Consider the following 22,428-nt stretch of genomic DNA (forward strand, 5'->3'; position numbering starts at 1 on the left):
CTTATACCTTCACTGTATGTGGTGAATATACAAATATCATAAACTTATACCGTCACTGTATGTAGTGAATATACAGATATCATTAACTTCTACCGTCATGGTATGTAGTGAATATACAGATATGATTACCTTATACCTTCACTGTATGTAGTGAATATACAGATATCATTAACTTATACCTTCACTGTATGTAGTGAATATACAGATATCATTAACTTCTACCGTCATGGTATGTAGTGAATATACAGATATGATTACCTTATACCTTCACTGTATGTAGTGAATATACAGATATCATTAACTTATACCTTCACTGTATGTAGTGAATATACATATATCATTAACTTATACCTTCACTGTATGTAGTGAATATACAGATATCATTAACTTATACCTTCACTGTATGTGGTGAATATACAGATATCATTAACTTATACCTTCACTGTGTGTAGCAATATACAGATATCATTAACTTCTACCTTCACTGTATGTGGTGAATATCCAACTAGTAGAGCAATTATAACATTTACAGTGTTATGAAGTGATTATTATATTGTGAAAATGCTAACACACATGGTATACTTTGGAAATTCTTATTGTCTCAAACTTCTTTTAAATGAATGCAACTTTGCTAGTTGGTTCTTCCTGCCTCGGAATTATACTGAAAGCTTCGTCATTTTGTCGGACTGAAATAACACTGACTTCAGTTGATTAGCACTAAAAAAATTATTTTTTTCTCTCTCAAACATTCCGATATTGCAATATATTCATAACACGTTATGTACGAACTCACAAATACTTACGTTTAAGGGTCACTGCATGCTATTTTCACTTTGTTCTTTATTTCTGAATCTTTTTATACACGGGCAAAAGAAATATGTCTCAAGTCTCAAGAAATACTTCTCATGTCTGTACAAAATCATTTAAATATTTAGGTAATGCCCTAGACAAGTTTAAAATGGTCGGACAACTGTTAAAACTGAAGAATCAGATTGATGCTGATACCGAGGCCATTCAGTACAGTCTAACGATAGAGGTGGCTGACAGTGGTCCTGCGCCTGCGCTAACAACCACCCTGACGATTGATGTATACGTCACCGGTATCGATGACAACGTTCCAGTGTGGATTACACCCACCAATGGAGCTTACACCGCAAGTAATACGATCTTCCTGCTAGCTTTTTCACATCCTGCAAATCAAGTATATCAAAACCATCTAATCCACCCATAGATTTGTAAGTATTTTCCCTGTCGTTGTTAATTTTTCCACATTTTTCTGTACCTTCTCTCAACGCTCAACACGGAGAGATACATTTTAATACATCGACACACAAAAGTTCATAATGTGATGTTTTTTGCAATTCCTCGCCAAGATCATTTGGATATACATGTATTAAGGTTACTAAAATCACACATAATTCATACATATATGTAGATCATGTAATTAGAGCAGAAAAATAAGAGAAATGCACCATTTTAGATGCTATATACTCCAAAGGACTGTAAAGTGTACAGATTTTATGAAACTACACTGGGCATGATCTTGTTTATGAGATATAAGGTAATTTTAGATCTCTCTTGAAAGTTTTAAAAGTTTGTGTTTTACTTAGATATGTTGCTATCATACATGCTGCTTTCTTTATTTTACATTTCTCCTTCTCCCCAAACTTTTCTATCACTGTAAGTTTTGGAAATACTTTTCCTGCTCAATCCTTCCGCGTTGTGGTACTATAACCTTCACTGTATGTGGTGAATATACAACTAGTAGAGCAATTATAACATTTACAGGGTTACAAAGTGATTATTCATGATTATCAACATGTCACATTTTATTGACTTGGTTAAAGACCTAAACCTAATTATAAATTTGTCTTTTTTCTACTCGAATAGTAGTTGATTTCCAATCATTCCTCTCCTGGTTCCCCAATTTTCCCTTTTACCATAACCTACATAATGAACTTTGAATGATGTTGTGGTACAGTAATTTTTGCAACCGGTAGGGGACTATGTATTGCCATGCAATACTCTCAGAATGTTTGTTAATTTTATTTGCAGCCTTCTTTATGTAATGCAAACATATGAATTGCAATTCGCTATTCAGAAATTCTTTGTTTTTCATCACATTAGTATTATTAGTTGGTTGTCAACAAAACTTGGAATTGTGACATTATTATTGAATATAAAGCAAATTAAAAAGTTTAGTAACTCGTTTTTGCCAATTAATGTTTAAAAAATTGAATTTGAAAATATGAACATATAAACAATAATAAAAAGGTATATTTGCTCAAAATATGTGGCGTCAACGTGCTTGCAAAAATCTGTCATGTAACATTTTTTTATCATAATTATGATCTTAACTCAAGGTCATAAAAATCTAATCGTCTATGACATAATTCGCAGTCCTGGCACTGCAATTTGTTCATCTAGATAGATAATGGCATTAAAGACAAGTATTTTAGATTTGACCCAGTTCCAATAGTCCCTTATATCAATCACCACTGTCGTGTTGTTGTTTTCAAATCAGACTTGTTATATTTCTTCTTCATATTATCATAGTCATGTTTGCAATTCTCTCCAACTTGTCAGAATCATTTGTTGTACATAAAAGGTGCTTGTCTACATTCGTCAAACAAAATGACTTGTTTCAAAACATTGATCAAATTTCCAGGAGTTAGAACGAACTAAAACAAAACTTATTCTTGATATTTTTTTCTTTTTACACCTTTAGATGACACGTCCGTCGTCTTGTTCCCCCCACATACAGTTAAGGTTATTCTAAGTAAGAATATACACTGTAAGTACATGCAGACATAACGGTGTTTCCTATCTTCACATTTTATGCAGTCATTTGTACATTTTTCTACCATCGAATGTTTTATTATTTCTTACCTTTCAAAATACAGTCTTACTTACAGAACCATGTACAATGGTGCAGAAAAACACAACAGTACTGGCAAGACCTTGATTCATCCACTTGTATTTACCCCACCCCCCCCCCCCCACCCCCCATCCCCCCCCCCCCCCCAAATCAAGTATCATTTATGTATTGCACGTAAAACACTTAAAGATTTTTGCTGTATTAATCAATTAGGAGCTGCAACATTAAGGTTTAGCCTTCTTTTGATTAAGAAATGAAGACAAATTTTGTCATACATAACACCTGATGGGAACTCGTTGTGGGGGTGGATCCACGTTTTCCTGAGGAGGGGCCTTCATCATTACATGTACACTCTCTTATTTTGTCCACAGTCCTCCCAGACACTGATTGACTTTTTATTTCTAGCTTTGCCTGAAAGTTCTGGTGCGGGAACATTTGTGCAGTTGATAAGCGCCACGGACGGAGACTTGACAGGGACGTTCGATGCGAAAGTTACCTACAGTATTGAGGACACGAACACGATATTTGGAATTGAACCAGAGACAGGTGATGATTTCGTTACAGGAAATAGTATTATCTTCCTGTCGTTTATGCATGCGTGCGCATGCGTTTGTTGGATCGTCAATATCCGCTGTAAACACCGCATAAAGAAACTTTCTAATTATAGACCAGTATTAGACCTCCTATTTACCACGTATATGGCAGTTGGGGAAAGAAATAGTACTGTTGATTTCTTATTGTAAACAGCATAGCCGGTGTCGTTGTTGATAAAAAAAAAACCTTGCCATCAGGATGTTTAGCTCTATTTTAAAACAATGACAACATAAATTTTTATCAAGTTTATTTCAGTAACGAAGTCCATGGTGGGAAAGTAGTGGTTGATATTTTTCTAATTACAAATGTAGGTAGAGTCTACCTTGCAAGAGACGTGGTGGATCGAGAAGTCCTGGATAATTACGTCATCAGTGTTTCTGCGTATTCCTCCAATCAAGTGGCAGCTAAGATTCTGGGGACTGTAACTGTCGCAGTGTCGGACATAAATGACAATATCCCGACATTTTCCCAGGTAAAAAATAAAATTAAAACCTTCGACACAAAAGCGTTATATTTACAAGAATTGGAGATATCGGTGAAACTGAGAAACGAAATCCATTAATTATTCTCTCAGTGGAATAGTAGATGAATGTAGGTTTGCATGCAGTCCACGAAATAATACTTAATGGTTAGTCAAAAGTATTCATGTTCCGAAAACAATATAGGAATTTAATAGCCGTGTTTCGAGTTACTCCGGAACACCCGGGATTTTTCGTATTTAGCCACGCCGGTCACGTGATATGAGCAAAATGTTCCACAGGGGTACTTCCGGTTAATTTTGTTTACACTGGTAACAAAATTGTTTTTGACAAAATATAGATTTTGCGGCACAAACTGTCGCAAATCAGATAAAGGATAGCAAGGGATATATATTTACTTGGGAAGATGTCAAAGTTTACCTTTTCCCAAACCCGGGAAAAGCGTTCACGCAGAGGAAACGATGGTGTCATTTGTGTAGAAAACCACGAGCAGCCGAAACTGAGTGCGATTATTACATTCCGTGAAAGCTGAACCAACAAAGAAACATCATTGTTCTAGCCAGTTTGCTTATATTAACTTTTAGGAAAACCAAGAGGTTTGTACTGACTCTTAAAATTATAATATAGACTGTGCAAAATCTTGTCAATCTTTAAGAATAGGTATACTTGTACCCTCAGCCACATCTGAGCAGTGTATGTATTTTACAACGGTGTTCATATGACATTAACTAGATAATTTCAATTATGAACTTATGGTTCAGGCTCATAAAAATTATGAAGCAATTTCACAAGGGAGTGAGAGGGGGGGGGGGTATATATATCTGCCAATGAAATAAAATATGAGAACACCAGATAATATATCCCTACGGATCTATACTAGAATTTGCATGATCATTTATTCAAGCTCCATACTGATGGTTCATTCACTGCAAAATTTTGAATTATATCAAAGAACATTGATCTTTTCTCCAACTTTTAATACCAATCAAGCACAGGCAATATGCATCGCTTGGGGTCGAATTTACTATTAAAGAGTACTCTTTAATAGTAAATTCGAACACAAGTGATGCATATTGCCTGTGCAATCAAGGTACTTTACATGTACATCAGATATGTACATTTCCACTCAAACCACTTGTATACAAGAATGGAACCAGCTGAACATGAGCCAGGTTATATATTATATATTTGCTCTCCTACCCCTTTGATTCAGTACTGTGTAAGGAAATATACTATTGAGTATATATATTTTTTAAAAAGAATAACAAAGAACAACAATTTTCATTCATATTTTATTCAACATATATATACACAGGTTGATAACAATGGCTGATCTGCATATAATGACTGCTAGTTATTGGCTGGTATGCAGTGAAAGGGAGCTAAAAAGGAGTAAAAAGTTCATATCAGTCAGGTGAGAATTAATTTCTTCTTTTTTGTGTGCTATACATATGTAATTCTTTTCTTTTGCTGCTTCAAATCTTGTGTATTTGAAAATTTTCAGTCTAATATTTGGCAATGTTATAGGTAGTGTGGTTTAAATAAACCAGTGTTAAGGAATATCCAGTAATGACATGACATCATGAGAGTTTGGTATACCGACATTCAGATGATTAATGATGAAACTGAAGACCTCAAGTGAAAGGCATGGAAAATTATCCTGTTCCCATTAACCTGAAAAAGAGGAGGGATGCCACAATATTGATAATAGACTTTTGTCAATTTGAGAAGCAAAGATGTAAAAAATAAAATAAAATAAATAAATAATGCTGAAATTATAATTCATGTATTTGTTAAAAATACTGTTCACTGTACATACATGTATATATTTTTAAACTTATTTGGAAATACATGAAGTAATTCATATTAAAACTGAATGTATGAGTTTTCATGATTTTTATCAATAAAGCTTACCATATTTATTGTACATATATCTGATTTCCCCTATACATTGTAGTCATATGAGAGCTTGCTTGCATTCAGAGATCTGACATCATGTATAAAGCCGAGTTAAACAACTTCAAAATCTACCCAACATGTTTTAAATGAAGAGAAAAGATTCTTCCTAATTTCTTTTTTTTTTCAATTTTGTTCATAAATTTATATTTAAGTCAATTCACCTTTTTCAAACTTTTGATGCATATGACGGATTTCCTCTGTATTGCTATATCTATCAGGCCCAGCACAATCTCTATATTTAGCTATATAGTTTTATAAAGCTATTTCAAACAGCTTCATTAAGCTAGTTTCGATTAAATTTCTTAAGTGCAATGACACATAACAATATACATGTACTTTGAACTAACCACAACACTATTCTAGGTATAGATCATATGTCATTTTAAGAATTTTCATGAAAAGAGAATTTCTTTTGTATTGATAACTGTCCACTGCCTTATGTGTGTCGAAGCTTTGATAAGTATATGATGACTTTACAATGTGGAATCTGTAACAACTTAATAATCCTAAACATTTGACAATTTTGAATCAAAATTCTTCCTAAGGTACATAGTTTAAGAAGCTTTTTTTGTTTACATTGTGTTGTTTCAAGTACAAGGATGAAATATTTTCACTTAGAAATTCAATTTTTATGCTTTAAAAATATATTTGATAGAAGATTTGAAATATTTCAATTAGCTTTAAAAAGCTATATAGCTTGATTAGCATATTTATATAGCTAATTATACTAGAGATTGTGCTGGACCAGTCTATGAGCACATAATTGAAATTATGTTGCTGAAAGGAATAATATTACCTTAATCATGACCAGATATATATTTTGTTCAGCGATATAAATATGAGCAGTAATCACAAATACCTACTGGATTGTGAAAAGTCAATAAAATGACTACAACAATAAATAGTCATACTAAAAATTCTTCCAATTACATGAGTATATCATTAGAAGTCAAACTCCAAAGACTTAATTTGTATCACAAGTATTACTTGATAAATAATTATTTTCAAATTCAATCTAATTAAAATTATATCTTTGATCCGCTCATGCAATCGCTACACAAAGGACTATACACCAGTTTCATAACAAGTGCAGTCTTTTCTTAGAGATCACCTGAGCATAGTGAAAATTCAAGTAAATTAAAAGTCGAATCAATCTAATTAAAATTAGATCTTTGATCCGCTCATGCAATCGCTACACTTTGTGTAGCGATTGCATGAGCGGATCAAAGATCTAATTTTAATTAGATTGTTTCTAATTAGACAGCATATTGACTATACCCAAGTAGATAATTTTATCCTCACTCACATATGGCTATACCATTGCACTCAGAGACCCAATCTAATTCAATCTAAACTAGCTTTAAATAATAAAGCCATTTCAAATACCTATAATATTATAGCTAATCTATTACTTTTCACTGCGTATTGTCATTATCTATATTTTATATCAATAATTATCAGGTCCAGCCCAAAGACTATTTCTACCTATGTAGCTACTTATAGCTACCTAGGTATTTAAACCTACTCCAGGTAGCTATTTTTACCTACGTTTTCCTTTACTTGCATTTCGTGGCCAAACGCAGGAACGGCGCAACATGGTGTGTACCAAATTTCTTGATTCACTTATACTGACAATGAATACCACAAAAACATTGGACAAAAAAATGATTACTTTCAAATTTGCATCAATAACTGCACCCACTTCCATTCTCTAGGAACTTAGGATCAAAGATACATGATAAGAAGTCTAGCATGTTTTACAAATCTTTATTAATTTTAAAGTTAACATTCATGCACTCTTACATTAAAAGTTTTTGAGTCGATTTTTCATGCAATTTCCTCTACATTTTCCACCCTCGTAAAGTATTTAATTTACACTCCGAATTTTGTCATGCACATGCACAACATGATACATAAAACGACTGACCTGTTTAAAAGATGTGCCTTAATTATTATTTATTTATATCTTTAAAAACATGTAAAAGTAGGTAATAGTAGCTACTTTAAGTAGCTTTAAATACCTAGGTAGCTATTAATAGCTACGTAGGTAGAAATAGTCTTTGGAATGGACCTGGTTATATATGTTACATGTTTATGCCCATTTTGGGCCCGATTTGGTAACGTAAATTCTATTTCACATACGCCCTATAGACTGTACTGGACCTAATGCCTGCTTTATGAAGCAGTGCACATTGTGTTTTGTTTAATCATATATATATATATATATATATATAATGTCGTCATAATTTTCATTTTACCTGTTTGACAGGTTTCAGTGAGTCTAATACGTTCTTTGCCTTTACACCTCCGGTTACTAGACAGCTGGGCCTTGTGTGAGTTACACGACATCGTCTTCTTCTGTTCTTGACGAAGTCTTTCGTTGTATTTCCTAGATCAATAGTAGCTTATCAAACGCTCATAAACAAATGTGCACCGCATACACCCCAAACTATTAAATGTGTATTTCAATTTCATGATGATCGACAAAATTAAGCCTAGGCATAATACACGAGGTGTCGACTGTTGGTTTACAAAGGTAAACAACGATAAACCGGAAGTAACCCTGTGGAACATTTTTGACGCGGCGTGACTAAACACAGAATAAACACTGTGTTCCGGAGTAACTCGAAACACGGCTATTTAAGTGCATATTGCTTACGTTTTGTTTTTCTACGAGAACTATACAGATCCTTAGTTTTTATTTGAAGAGTGCATATGAAGTCACAGTACCGGAAAACACTGCTACCAACACCGGGATTCTAACAGTGACTGCGCAGGATCCAGATCTGGGAACCAACGGACAAATTTCTTATTCTATAACAAGTTAGTCGAGATATTTATAAAGTTATATTTGATCTTCGTGTTACTCGAAATCATCAACTAAAGAGTCACAGGTTTTAGAAAACCCTTACAAGACGCCTTGAAGATTGAGTTTTCATTTTCATTTAAATGCAACCAGATTATCTAATGCCACTGGAGTAACTTGATTACAATGACAGAACACAACACCAGTTATTGTACATTAACCTACTTACTGTGCGGCAGTGCATCATCACGATTATCTACAGTACCGATTCAAAATTAAAGATAGTTCTTTACTATTTGGTTTATGATTCTTTTTAATCTTCCTTGTCAATCAAATTATGATGATGATGTGTAGAAAAGATTGATAAACTATTATACATATTGCTGACTTTTTTCGAATACTATTTCTTGGTTAACCATTACCGGAAGTGAATTCTTATTCATCATATAACGTCATATATTGTAGATTGGGAATTAACACGATGGTTTTAATCTCAGTATGTTCACGATTTATTATTTTCCCGCAAAATTAAATCCATAGCGAATAATATATTTATAATATTTCAATGCTCCCGTAATAGGAAATTTAAAAATAGACTTCCTACCATGTGAAATCAAAACCAGTCGCGCTTGTGTCTTAATTGTAATAAAGCATCGTGGATTAAAACAACTTGCAAGTACGGTATGCTACATTTACATTGCCTTAAACAATGGATTCGTTTAGAAGCCGGAAGATTTCCTGTTCATATTACAACAAAATATCTTAGAAAGACATCAGAATCTGGATTCCTTTTACTCCAATTTCTTATAGAAAATGAGGTATAGTGTCTTAAACACCCCTACCGTCAGGTTGCCAAAAACGGAAAATGTTTCATTTCACATCAAAAAGTGACCCAACTTTTATTTCGTGAAAAACCATTACCCAAAACAATAAAAAGCAGGTGTAATTACCAATTTTGAGTATGCTGAGTCCAATTCTGAATTCCTTTTACTCCACTTCCTTACAGAAAATGAGGTATAGTGTCTTAAACACCCCTACCGTCAGGTTGTCAAAAGTTTAAAATGTTCCATTTCACATTAAAAAGTGACCTGAAAGTTATTTCTTGAAATAGGACATACAACATAAAAGGAAAACAATTAATACTAAATTGTTACATGAACATTCTTAGTTGTTTTGGAAAGAATATATCTCACCTCTGGATTTCACAGATACAGGAAAGGAAGAGGAATACGGAGCGGAACAACGATCTTAAATTTAATCAGATTGGGCCATAGCCTAATGAACTGATGAACAGGAGCAAAAGGAGGGGGGGGGGGGGGGGGGGGGCTGAGTTGCATCATTATCTGAATTTATCGAAACAGTGGACTCTCTGGCCAGTCTGGGGGCTGAGCTAGTTGCATCAGAACCGACAGAAGCAGAACTCTCTGGCCAGTCGGGGGGCTGAGTGGTATCAGAATCTATTATTTATTTATTTTTATTTTTTCAAAATTCAGAAATTTAAAAACGGCATGATCAGATTTTTTTGTAACACTAATAATCAATGTCCCTTTATTGCGATGACTCTTCAAGTACAAATCATGATATTAAAAAAATGAAATGATAGATAAATGAATAAATAAAATGTTTGTAAGTTACTTTATTTATCTGCAAATAAGTCACTAATTAAGTGTAACTAGTGGCAGTGCAACTTGCAAGACATTAGTGAAAATTGCATCATCTATAGCTTATGACCCCTTTTGCCTTGCCTTGTAATTAATATTGTTGAAAATTTGGCAAATAGCATTTTTAACCCCCCAGTTCATATCCCACTTTTCTTTAAACGTTAAAAATCCAGCAAATTCAGTGAGGAAGAAATGTCACTACCATATTTCGAATTTCCTCTAGACTATATCAAATTAAATACCGCACTGCTATCAGTCACAGATTGACACTGGTAGGGGTATGGGGACCTGGTCTGTGAGTGTGATGAAAAAGATTGTGATGAAAATAAAGATTCACTCATCATTCAGAAATGTATAAACATTGTATTATTGTATACCACCGGTACGTTGTGAGTACGTTAATAATGGGAGTTATCTTTCCTTGGATATCTAAATCAATCAAATACTATATGAACACGGGCAATCATCGTCCATGTTTGACCTCAGTATAATTTATTCATGCATAAAATGTATTAATATGTCACTCTTTCTTGCGTATTTCACCGTTAAGTAAATGTTTACATATACTCGTTCTGCTTAATCGCTTCAATCTCAAAGGGATTTTCTGGAATGTGGAATCATTCGTAGGCTCTAGGTTTATCCATAATAGCCCGTAAAAAATAGAGTGGAACCTCGTCCCACTTTTTCTGTAGAAATAAAAATAGAACATGACGCGCCACCTAGCGAGCATGGTTGTTGCTACTCTAGGCACCTAATCCCACCTCTAGTATGTCCAGGGGTCCGTGTTTGCCCAACTCTCTATTTTGTATTCCTTATAGGAGTTTTGAGATTGATCACTGTACGTTATCTTCACCTTTCATAAATCCCTTATGTAATACAATATATAATTGTTTAAGACTGAACATTGTAACAATACTACGATATTATGTTTGTGTTGTACAGATGGAAATACAGGAGCTGGATGCTCCATCGCTATTGATGCTGCTTCCGGTATGATATCTGCTACTTCCGCCTTGGACTACGAAGCGTCTGTTCTATGCACACTTGTCGTGAAAGCAACAGACAGTGGCACACCAACAGCGCTTTCTTCCACTGTGAATGTCTACGTCACTATAACCGGCATTAACGAATTCACACCTACGTTTCCGGGTCCTCTTACAGGAAATGTACAAGAGAATTCTGTAGCGGGTATGTGTGAAATTTCATTAAACACAATGTTCGAATTAGAGGTCAATTTCCTTCATTTAGCATCAACTGTGTGATATTTACTGAGCCGAGTTTTATGGAATCTCTCCAAAGACCAATGTTATTCCGGACAATGCAATTATTTGAATACTTCGACAGCTCAAACCATGTAACTATAAATGAAACATTCCTATCTGCAACTCTTAGTGGTAACTTTGATGTGTATATTTTAATATTGTTATAATTGTATCAACTTACGAGCTTGAGAAAATGTGATAGAAGTTGTTGATCAGCCGTCGTCGTTCGCTGTTTTCACATTGATGAAGAGCCCGGATGTAAATTTTTTCCCTTATGACCATTTGACCTAGAATGACGTCTAAGTGTGCCAATCATCTATACTCAGAACCCATCAGAACACGTTCACCCAGGATGGACTGCGAATTTCCGAATTAATAATGAAAATTGAACATAGCAGTTGATATTTTAATAATCTGTCACTATTGTGGCATTACCGGACACTAGCCACGTGAATGTATCCTCGTTAGAGCTTTTTTTGAAAATAGCAATTTAGGTGATGATAAACATCAATAATAAAACCAAATGAAATCTTGATAATTTCACAATGGGTTCGTGATTCTTTGTTACGTAAAGAACAATACAATACAAATGCTCCCTATTTTCCTTTTGCAAAATAAACTACCAAAATGTGTAAACCAGGTTTGCTCCCTAATTTCCCAACCGGATATAGAACAGCCGGTGATTTGTTGGTGTACTAGTATTTGTGAATTTCAAGTAAAATAAAATGTTATTTGAAATCGTTAGTAAAACCCAGCCCAGCCCGGTTTTTACTTCCTATTTCATTAGTAATATAAATGCCTATAGATGGGACGGTGGTTCTTATGAATGCAATAAAAGCTCAGACAATATGTTGTTTTAGGAATCGCTGTGTCATTCCCTGCTGCGGTGGATAACGACGCGGGTTTAGATGGGACGATAGTGTACTCATTGACGACACACACAGATACGTTCGCCATCAAAAGCTCTGCAAATGAAGTTGTTTTAATTCGTCCTGTCGACCGAGAGACACTCGCTGTTTATGAATTGGTGATATCAGCTGTTGACCAAGCACCAGCGAACAGCAAAACCGGAACAGCCACCTTGACGGTTACAGTACAGGATGTTAACGAATATCCTCCAGACTGTGCGATAAGCGCCGAGGTGATCGGGAGTCCGCCATATACAATTGGATCGGATATTTACACCATGGTGTGTACTGATCAAGATGCAGGGCCAAACGGCGCCATTGTGTATTCCATATTAGCGGGAAATACAAACACGGATTTTCGTGTAGAGACAGACGGCCGCGTGGTATACAATAAAATCCCCAGTGATGTTAATTATCAACTAACGATTGTAGCATCTGATTCAGCTGCCACGCCCCTTACAATATCGGTGTTTCTTCATGTAGTTCTTCAGTCGGACCCAAGGTTCACGACCCTGCCTGGCACGGCGTCCATTGATGAATCGTCACCCCTGGGCTCTTCAGTGTTTGACGTCTTAGGGATTTCTGCTTCAGGGTACAAATCATACTCAATAACCAGCGGCAATACTGACAATAAATTTAAGATAAATTCTTACACTGGGAATGTTTTCATTTACTCTGCTCTTGACAGGGAGACAACATCTTCCTACACTTTAGGCATTCGAATTACTGATATCAATTTTTCGAAGACTGCCGACAGCACATTGACAATAACAGTTCTGGATAATAATGATAACTCGCCAACATTTGCCTCATCTTTCTACGAAACGTCGGTAGCTGAAAATATCGGAGTTGGAACCCAGATTCAGGACCTAGTGGCAACAGACATTGACGGCGTCGGAGTGAATAGTGCCATCTCGTACGCCATTGTCAGTGGAAATGCTGAAAACAAATTCGAAATTGATACCACTGGTAAACTGAAATTGAAGGCTGCACTGGACGCAGAGGCAACTCGGGTTTATATGTTGTCGGTGACGGCTACGGATGGTGGAACCCCGGCACTGACGGGGACGACGGTGGTGTTGCTACAAGTGACGAACATTGACGAGTTTCAGACCGAGTTTTTGACAACAGGAGGCACTTATTCTCATTCTCTGTCAGAGAACACAGCTCTGGGAGCTCTCGTATTTACCGTCACGGCTCAGGACCTCGATGTTGGATCCCAAATCACCTACGCTATCACAGTTGGAAATGATAATTCTTTCACAATAGATCGTCAGTCAGGGAACATCTTTCTTACCAAATTGCTAGACAGAGAGGCAACTCCTTCGTATTCATTGACGATCTCAGCAAATAACGGTCAAGGAGGTGTTAAGGACGCGGTTCTCGCTCTGTCTGTAACAGACGTCAACGACAATGACCCCAAATTCTCTCAAAATGTTTATACTACCCAGGTCATCGAGAACTATCCCCTTGGTGGGTCAGTCACACGTGTTACATGTTCAGACGCAGACAGTGCCTTAAATGGTGATCTGGCTTTATCAATCGTCGGAGGAAACACTGGGAATGCTTTTCGTATGACGGGTGCGGTTATCGAAGTTAACACAGTGCTAGATTATGAAACGATTAATAAATATGTTTTACTTATTGAGGCCAAAGATAAAGGTATTCCAAGTAGGTCCTCTACTGCGACGGTCGACATAGAAATCACACCCGTATATCCACAACCCCGATTTGCTTCAAACGCACAAACGATTACGATACCAGAAAACACAATAGTAGGTACAACTGTCTACGACTCCGACGCAACGGTCGCTGGTGCATTAGAAAATAAAGATTTAGCGTACACGATAACTGCAGGTAACTCAGCTGGTAAATTCGCAGTGAATGAAAATACCGGACAACTCACCGTAATAGGAATATTAGACCGGGACACCACCGCGAGTTATGACGTAACAATAAGTGCAGTCAATATTCAGCAGAATACACTGCGCGATTTAATTACGGTCACGGTCACGTTGGATGATATCAATGATAATAAGCCTTTATTTTCCGTTCCTAAGTACGCATTTACAATATCGGAGACAAGTTCGATCAATACCCTTGTTGGAACATTGACAGCGTCAGATAAAGACATAGGGGTGAATTCTCAGATTACTTTTTCTATTGTTTCTGGTGAAAACAGTCATGATTTTGCCGTTGACTCTTCCACTGGTCAACTAAAAGTAAATGCAATTCTAAATGCTCCATTCCGAAGTTCCTACGCACTCATTCTGCAGGCGGTCGACGGTGGCACCCCTTCTCTTGTAAGCACAGCTGAAGTTGATATAACTGTGACAGATGTGAATGACAACTCTCCTATTTTCAGTCCACTAGTTGTTAGCATCAAAGTCAATGAGATGCTAAATATCAGCAGTGCCATATACTCTGTATATGCAACGGACGCCGATGCTGGGGCAAATGCTAGGTTAACGTACTCTATCCTTTCCGGAAATGGCGACCTTCGTTTTTCTGTTGACCCAAACAATGGAAAAGTCCTTCTCAGGAATCTACTTGATCGTGAGGCTGTTAGCCAATATAGCCTGGTTATCGTTGCTGTTGATGCCGGAAGTCCGACTAAGACAGGAAGTCTGACACTTCACATCGAAGTGATGGATGCCAATGACAACACGCCTTACTTCATTGGAGAACCCTATTCTGTCTCTCTGGGCCGAGCTGATACTGTTGGAACGTACCTGGCTACAATAAATGGTAATGATACCGATATCGCAGAAAATGCTTTGATTGAATATTTCATCGTCAGCGGTGATACATCTGATACATTTTATCTAAACAAAGATACGGGGCGGGTAACAACAATTACGTCCCTTGTTTCCTCTCCTGATGTATACTCCCTGGTTGTCCATGCTATTGATAAAGGAGTTCCAAAGAGAACTTCCACTACTACTCTGACGGTGCGAATTGACCCACCGAATTCGCCAACTATCAGTGATTTCTCCTTTACTGTGAACGAAAACGTGCCTATTGAAACACCAATAGGAACTGTTATTCCTGATCCTATACACAACCCCGGTACAACGATTATTTACACCATACTCTCAGGCAACTACAATAATAACTTGAAAATAGGGCTTAACGATGGTGTCGTAAAAGTTGCGCGCGCTTTGGATCACGAGGAACGCAATAATTACTATCTTGTGGTAAAAATCCAGGATTCTGTAAACACTGCGCTTGTTTACAACAAAAATGTGTACGTACAAATAAGCGACCTTAATGACAATGCTCCAGTATTTCAGTCAGCGACGATGACATTTTCTGATGTTGTTGAGAATTCACCAGTTGGATTGACCATTGGACAGGTACCAGCAACAGATGCCGACAGTGGTCTGAATGGACAGGTACTGTACGAAATCGACCCATCAGATACTACGGCCTTAACAGCGTTGAGTGTCACATCGACTGGACACTTAAAGCTCTCCATCTCTCCAGATTACGAGTCGGCTCCCAGAATAGCATTTGTAATGTTTGCAAAAGACAAGGGAACACCTTCTTTAACGGGGACTGTGAACGTTGTGATAGACCTAGTGGATGTATACGATAACCCTCGTTCGGCTTCAAGCAATGGCGAGTCTCCCTTTTATTCACTGGAATGCCCGGTAACTACACAGAATGGTGACGTCATCGTAACAGTGAAAGCTACTGATTTTGGATTTACTGTTGATCCCACCGACACCATACGGTATACACTGATTGGGGGAAGCACCGTCTTTGGTGTGGAATCCACTACCGGGAATTTGTATGTTAAGGACAGCTCTAAGTTATTTGCAGACACGCGATATTTCTTTACGATGTCTATTCGAATCCAGGCACCCAATAACAACGTCACGGCTACTTCCGCTTTATTACGTGTGGACACAATGACCCCAAGCTCCCATATGGTCATTCTCACCCACAGTATTTCCAAAACAACTTTGGAATCTCAAAAGTAAGTAAATAGTATAGCTACATGTATCCATACCAGTAAGTACTGGAAATTTGTTTTATTCAAATGACATCGTATTTGATGATCATTCCTGAATTAATATTTTTTTTTCTATAAGGCACCTGCTCCTTGCTTCTCTACAAAATTTATTTCCCGCCAACACAAGGGTCGGTATGTGGCGAATCACCGGAAGTACGACTGCCGCCAGACGTCGTCTGTTAGCGGAAACGTAAATACTATTTGGAGTTTTATATACATGTATTTAATTTGCATTATTATAATTGGACAAAACATTAATCAATTAAAACTGCAATACTGGTTTTAAAAAATTGTAGATTGTAGATACTGTCAGACAATACATATGAATTTCATAACTAGTACGTAGAATTATGAATTGACTGTAAAGTCGACAACAATACATGCATATTGATCTAGCTATAAAATGTCATGTGCTGCAAAACGTTGTACTTGTAGAAAAAGCTATAGAAACAAGATGACAGTGTGTGTATGTTTAAATTCAACGTGTGTGTTTGTTTAGTTCGCAGTCTAGTCTTTACGTAGTGAACAGTCTGTCAGCCGACTCTCAGTCCGGAATAGAGGGGAATAAACCTTTCATGTCTCAAGATAACATCCTAAATGTCTTACGTCAATCAAACGATGGCACCCCTGCTTCTGTTTTAACCACGCCCACGTTTGCGACATTTCCTGTGACGTCAGTCAATCCGTCAACTGAGGCTGTGATATCCAGCACGAAGCCTTGGCCGGAAACATCCGAGGGTATTGCAGTGTTGACGACGATTGGGGTGACCATCTTACTAACGATTCTGTTCTTTGTCTTGTTTTGTGTTTGTACAAGAAATCGTAAATACAAGTAAGTATTTGAAGTTTGAAGTACTTTAGAGGAACAAAGCTTGAACAGAGTTCATACATGTTCGAATATTAAGTCATATAAGACATATTATGTTCCTCACTCTTCGTAAATATCATTGAATTGAATACCATTAGAGTTTCCCAAAAGGAATGTACATGGCCTTGTCTCACAGGCAAATGTCTGTCGTTAACAGCGTCATGTAGTTTATTATTTCATAAACATTCTTAGGTATCAAATTTCATGGATTTGCCAACACTATAGTTTCATTGATTTGTACATATTTCCATGTTCACTCTCTATATATGCGTCTTTGATCAGCAAACCTTTCACCATTTTGAGCACTTGGTGTCGTGATCAACAACTGAAATTCGTGCTTGAATTTTTGCATTAAAATATGTTGAAGTTTGCAGAGAACAAAATACAGACCATACAGCATTTAGTATATTTTGTATAAAGTAGTGAATTAATCACATTATTTTGTTTCCATTTTCATGCTTAAATCAAATTCCATGACGGCGGTTGGTCATGATTTTATATTCTTGTCTTTATAGGCTGGGAGATGACGACCATGGCAATGAGAGAGGTAAAATTATAGATGTAATATACGTATAATTTCTTTTTGATGGTCAAAAAGTTTAATTAAAACAACATTCTTTTCAATTTCGAGAAAATGATTATTTAAAGAGAAGTGACACACTGTATTCTCGCAGCTGAACGGAGGATTCTTTAATATCGAACTATGTCAATAGATATGCAAATGGTTATCTATGTAGTACACGTGATATTGTACTCATTGTTATTGTTTTATCAGTCTCATTACCGGAAGGGGAATACTAGTTTGTACTCCACCCGACTGTCCGTCTATCCGTCCGTCCGTCTGTCACAACCTTAATAATATGATATATGTTCAAGATATAGGGCTCACGGCAGGTTTAACCGGTCAGCAGGGGATGCTTACTTCTCCTAAACAATCGATACATCCTTTGGTGTGTCCTTAATTTTATGTTCTTGATAGGAATTTTGAGATTGATCACTGCTTTACTCTCTCATATTTTCAGATCAAGTTAAAGTTTCATCACAGTTGACAAATGTTTACGAGATTTATAGGACGTTTTGACGAAATTAGTTCCCCGTAGTATCCTTTAACTTAGGAATCTGAAATTTGAAATGTGGTTACGTAGTGAAGAGATACAGATCAAGTCTCACTTTTGTTACGGTTGAACCACTTTAAAATTTAGTTTAAATATTGAATGAACTTCAGGGTCTTTAATTTTTGTTTCCGAGACTTTTTTTTTCCCCTATGCTTTGATTTAGGAATGACGTAAGATCAGTCAAGCAGAACGTTACGCGAACAACTTAACTTGGGGTCGGAAGGAAAAAATATTTTGTTAAGCTATGCCTACAGGATGATTGTACGCCTCGTCTCCACATTTTCCATCTCAGTCTTATTGTATTTGTAGGCCGATTGATATCTGTATGTACTCAATTTTAATGCTGGTCCAGATATAAGCGAATTTGAGAGGGATACTCATTGAATTCATGCGTCTTTGATTCTTACCATGTTTAGGTAAACCAAAGACAATTTTTGAAAAGAAACGCCCAAACCAGGAGCCATTCGTCATAAGTGTAAGTATACTTAAGAATGCTATGATAGTTTAATGGTTTGCGCATATTGCTAGACTTGATATGAGATAACTCGCGTATAGTCATTTCTAGATCAACCACTTTTTAAAATTTCTATTTAATAAACTTTTAGCCGTGCAACTTATTTCGAGGACACAAATATCATACATTTTCATACTAATATTGAACAATATAAAAGTAAATCGATTTATTTTACCGATTCCTGATTACCATCGTAAAATTATTAATTTCCCTGCAAAAAGTAGGTCAGCTTGATGGACCGATAACAGACCTACTAAATTCATTCGGAGCATATACATGTAGCAGCTTTTCTGACATCTCGTGAAAATTTCCTATATATTCCAATTATATTCATTATGAGATCGAACTGAATCACGAAATTGACTAGTCCTCGAATACTTGGAACATCAATCAATAAGAACCAGTGTACGGAAGCAAACGACAACAATCATGGTAAGTGGGTGTTGGTTTGTATCAATTTCAATTTTTATTCTAGTTTTAATGTTGATATCGATATCGTAACATTTTACCATTGATTATATCTACCATGGCTGCGTCAAACCTATAATAGACTTAGAATAGGTAGTGATTGCTCCTTCGCCAAACACTCGGCATCTAGAAGTGAGAATTACGAGTCTTTCGGATATGACCCTAAATTCGGAGGTCCCGTGTCGCGGCAGGCGTCGACACGATAAAGAACCTTTACTGCTACGGACCTAAGCGCTAAGCATAGATCTAAATTTGTGGTACTTCACCCATAGCTGGTGACGTTTCAATATGATTGAAAAATTCTCGACAGGATGTAAAATCAATCAATCAATCAATAATTGCGTATATCGTTTAGAGATACGGAAAGATTGGCAAATCCCCGTGAGCTTCACCGAGTGAAGTAAACTTGTTGACCGGGAACTAGACGTACTTTATCGGTGTACTAGCATTCATGTACCCAAATCATGAAACTGTATCAGGGATACGTTGCGCATGTTAGAATAAATGGATAATCTGAGAAACAAAAAAGTCTATAAAAGTAAAGTAAATGTGAAAATAACACAGAATATTATTACGTTCTCAATAATGGTCGATATTGTCGTTTACTGTGTTGTCGGAAATAGAAATAGACGAACAAACGACTTTTAAGGAAATAGAAATAGACGAACAAACGACTTTTAAGGAAATAGAAATAGACGAACAAACGACTTTTAAGGAAATAGAAATAGACGAACAAACGACTTTTAAGGCAGAGAATTATATACTCAGTTTCCAGTAAATTGGTTTTCCCACAAACTACGAAAAGAAATATTTCTAAGGATTTGATTCCAGTTCCAAAAATCGACGTGAATCGAAAAGGTGGGCAGGAGATGCTTACCCTTCCTAGGCACCGGATACCACCTCTAGTATATCCAGCGGCCATACTAAAGTCTTGTCCTTCTTCAAATTGTGTATTCTGTAAAGGGTTCACATGAATGAGATTGGTCACTGTTTGTAATCTTCAATTGTACATTTGCTTATTATAGGTAAAAATGTCTGTTGAGTGAATAATGATCATTAATTCCTCCTTGACTGACATAGGCTCATTAATTTCAGGATATTCCTCCAGAAGCTTTACCAGTGATCCCCACATACAGAGAGTCCCTACAGCATGACGTATACAATCCCAGAAAATGTAAGTCCCAATAACATGACGTGTACAATCCCAGAAAATGTAAGTCTCTACATGACGTGTACAATCCCAGAAAATGTAAGTTTCTACAACATGACGTGTATAATCCCAGAAAATGTAAGTCTCTACAACATGACGTGTATAATCCCAGAAAATGTAAGTCTCTACATGACGTGTACATTGTAGAATCCCAGAAAATGTAAGTCTCTACAACATGACGTGTACAATCCCGGAAAATGTAAGTCTCTACATGACGTGTACATTGTAGAATCCCAGAAAATGTAAGTCTCTACAACATGACGTGTACAATCCCGGAAAATGTAAGTCTCTACATGACGTGTACAATCCCAGAAAATGTAAGTCTCTAAAACATGACGTGTACAATCCCAGAAAATGTAAGTCTCTACATGACGTGTACAATCCCAGAAAATGTAAGTCTCTACATGACGTGTACAATCCCAGAAAATGTAAGTCTCTACAACATGACGTGTACAATCCCAGAAAATGTAAGTCTCTACATGACGTGTACAATCCCAGAAAATGTAAGTCTCTACATGACGTGTACAATCCCAGAAAATGTAAGTCTCTACATGACGTGTACAATCCCAGAAAATGTAAGTCTCTACATGACGTGTACAATCCCAGAAAATGTAAGTCTCTACATGACGTGTACAATCCCAGAAAATGTAAGTCTCTACAACATGACGTGTACAATCCCAGAAAATGTAAGTCTCTACATGACGTGTACAATCCCAGAAAATGTAAGTCTCTACATGACGTGTACAATCCCAGAAAATGTAAGTCTCTACATGACGTGTACAATCCCAGAAAATGTAAGTCTCTACATGACGTGTACAATCCCAGAAAATGTAAGTCTCTAAAACATGACGTGTACATTGTACAATCACAGAAAATGTAAGTCTAGAGGCGACTAATTCAATTTAATTCTCTTAAAAGACGCATCACCGCATATGTTGTATTGTGTTGTAGTGTGTTTAAATATCCGTTTGTTTGTTGTTTAAATCTAATTTATTTTGCATTCATTTTAATGTACAACAGCTAGTCGCCAGTTTTGGTTATCCGAGAGCTTAAAAACTGGGCATTTATGTCCTTTCTTGCGAAATATCATGCATGCTATCTGGAAATAATCAATGTAACCACAAGCCACGATGTGTAGGAATCGACTGTATTTCATTATTGGTTTGGTTTGATACTTACATTCTACTTTCTCTTCAGTCGCTAAGAACAGTGATGCTCCGATTCGGAAAACAAGTAAGCATATCTCGTTGACGGAATTCAACGATTCGTCGAGGACTGACGAAAGTAAGAATGAGATATATTATTTCTATTGCATTGCTTCCATTGATACATGTATGTAACCTACTGGCTGAACTATAACGCCCACAAATTCGTACATATACCAGCGGAAATAAAATATCCAATACGCCAGTTTCGAGATACGAGCTCTTCTGTGTAGGAGGTGTATTTAGTGGAACTTTGAATGCGTAAGTGGGCAGATCGGACCTACAGTCAGGGAGAAAGATGACAAAATGCACTAAAAGCGGCTTCTCTTTAGATATGTAAATGTGGTAAATACAAAATACTATCGAATGAAATGATATGATAAGAATTTCGTGTATCTAATTATTCCTTGAATACTTACGACTTATTTAGTCTGTGGTATCAGTCGAATTCTGGTGATCAAACAGCGTATGAGAAACTTACTG

The 22,428-nt window shown here is 36.5% G+C and overlaps 2 protein-coding genes and 2 long non-coding RNA genes across 4 annotated transcripts; 3 read left to right on the forward strand and 1 right to left on the reverse strand.

Annotated features, from left to right (window-relative positions):
* Nucleotides 1-958: 958 nt before the first annotated feature.
* Nucleotides 959-16,533, forward strand: LOC130048571 (protocadherin Fat 4-like). Its single transcript, XM_056145476.1, has 5 exons — nt 959-1,157; nt 3,284-3,424; nt 3,784-3,944; nt 8,619-8,733; nt 12,500-16,533. The coding sequence occupies exons 1-5, from the start codon at nt 959-961 to the stop codon at nt 16,531-16,533; spliced, it is 4,650 nt and encodes a 1,549-aa protein (XP_056001451.1).
* Nucleotides 4,144-5,878, forward strand: LOC125657682 (uncharacterized). Its single transcript, XR_008797358.1, has 2 exons — nt 4,144-4,547; nt 5,267-5,878. It is a non-coding gene; the product is annotated as an uncharacterized LOC125657682 (long non-coding RNA).
* LOC125670884 (uncharacterized) lies at nt 5,230-8,539 on the reverse strand. The gene is made up of 2 exons (XR_008797354.1): nt 8,169-8,539; nt 5,230-5,625 (listed from the first exon to the last, which is right to left on the reverse strand). It is a non-coding gene; the product is annotated as an uncharacterized LOC125670884 (long non-coding RNA).
* A 436-nt stretch (nt 16,534-16,969) lies between the features above and the next one.
* LOC130048573 (uncharacterized) lies at nt 16,970-19,114 on the forward strand. Its single transcript, XM_056145487.1, has 3 exons — nt 16,970-17,397; nt 17,949-17,980; nt 18,965-19,114. Exons 1-3 carry the CDS (start codon nt 17,141-17,143, stop codon nt 19,054-19,056), a joined length of 381 nt encoding a protein of 126 aa, XP_056001462.1. The 5' UTR covers nt 16,970-17,140; the 3' UTR covers nt 19,057-19,114.
* Nucleotides 19,115-22,428: the final 3,314 nt, after the last annotated feature.

The sequence above is a fragment of the Ostrea edulis genome, chromosome 7 (assembly GCF_947568905.1).
Source record: "Ostrea edulis chromosome 7, xbOstEdul1.1, whole genome shotgun sequence".
NCBI lineage: Eukaryota > Metazoa > Mollusca > Bivalvia > Ostreida > Ostreidae > Ostrea > Ostrea edulis.

Coding starts and splice junctions, on each gene's coding strand:
- LOC130048571 (XM_056145476.1), top strand. CDS start 959: ATGGTCGGACAACTGTTAAAACTGAAGAATCAGATTGATGCTGATACC. Junction 3,945..8,618: donor ATATCCCGACATTTTCCCAG/GTAAAAAATAAA, acceptor TTTTATTTGAAG/AGTGCATATGAAGTCACAGT. Junction 8,734..12,499: donor AATTTCTTATTCTATAACAA/GTTAGTCGAGAT, acceptor ATGTTGTTTTAG/GAATCGCTGTGTCATTCCCT.
- LOC130048573 (XM_056145487.1), top strand. CDS start 17,141: ATGTCTCAAGATAACATCCTAAATGTCTTACGTCAATCAAACGATGGC. Junction 17,398..17,948: donor ACAAGAAATCGTAAATACAA/GTAAGTATTTGA, acceptor TTGTCTTTATAG/GCTGGGAGATGACGACCATG. Junction 17,981..18,964: donor CGACCATGGCAATGAGAGAG/GTAAAATTATAG, acceptor TACCATGTTTAG/GTAAACCAAAGACAATTTTT.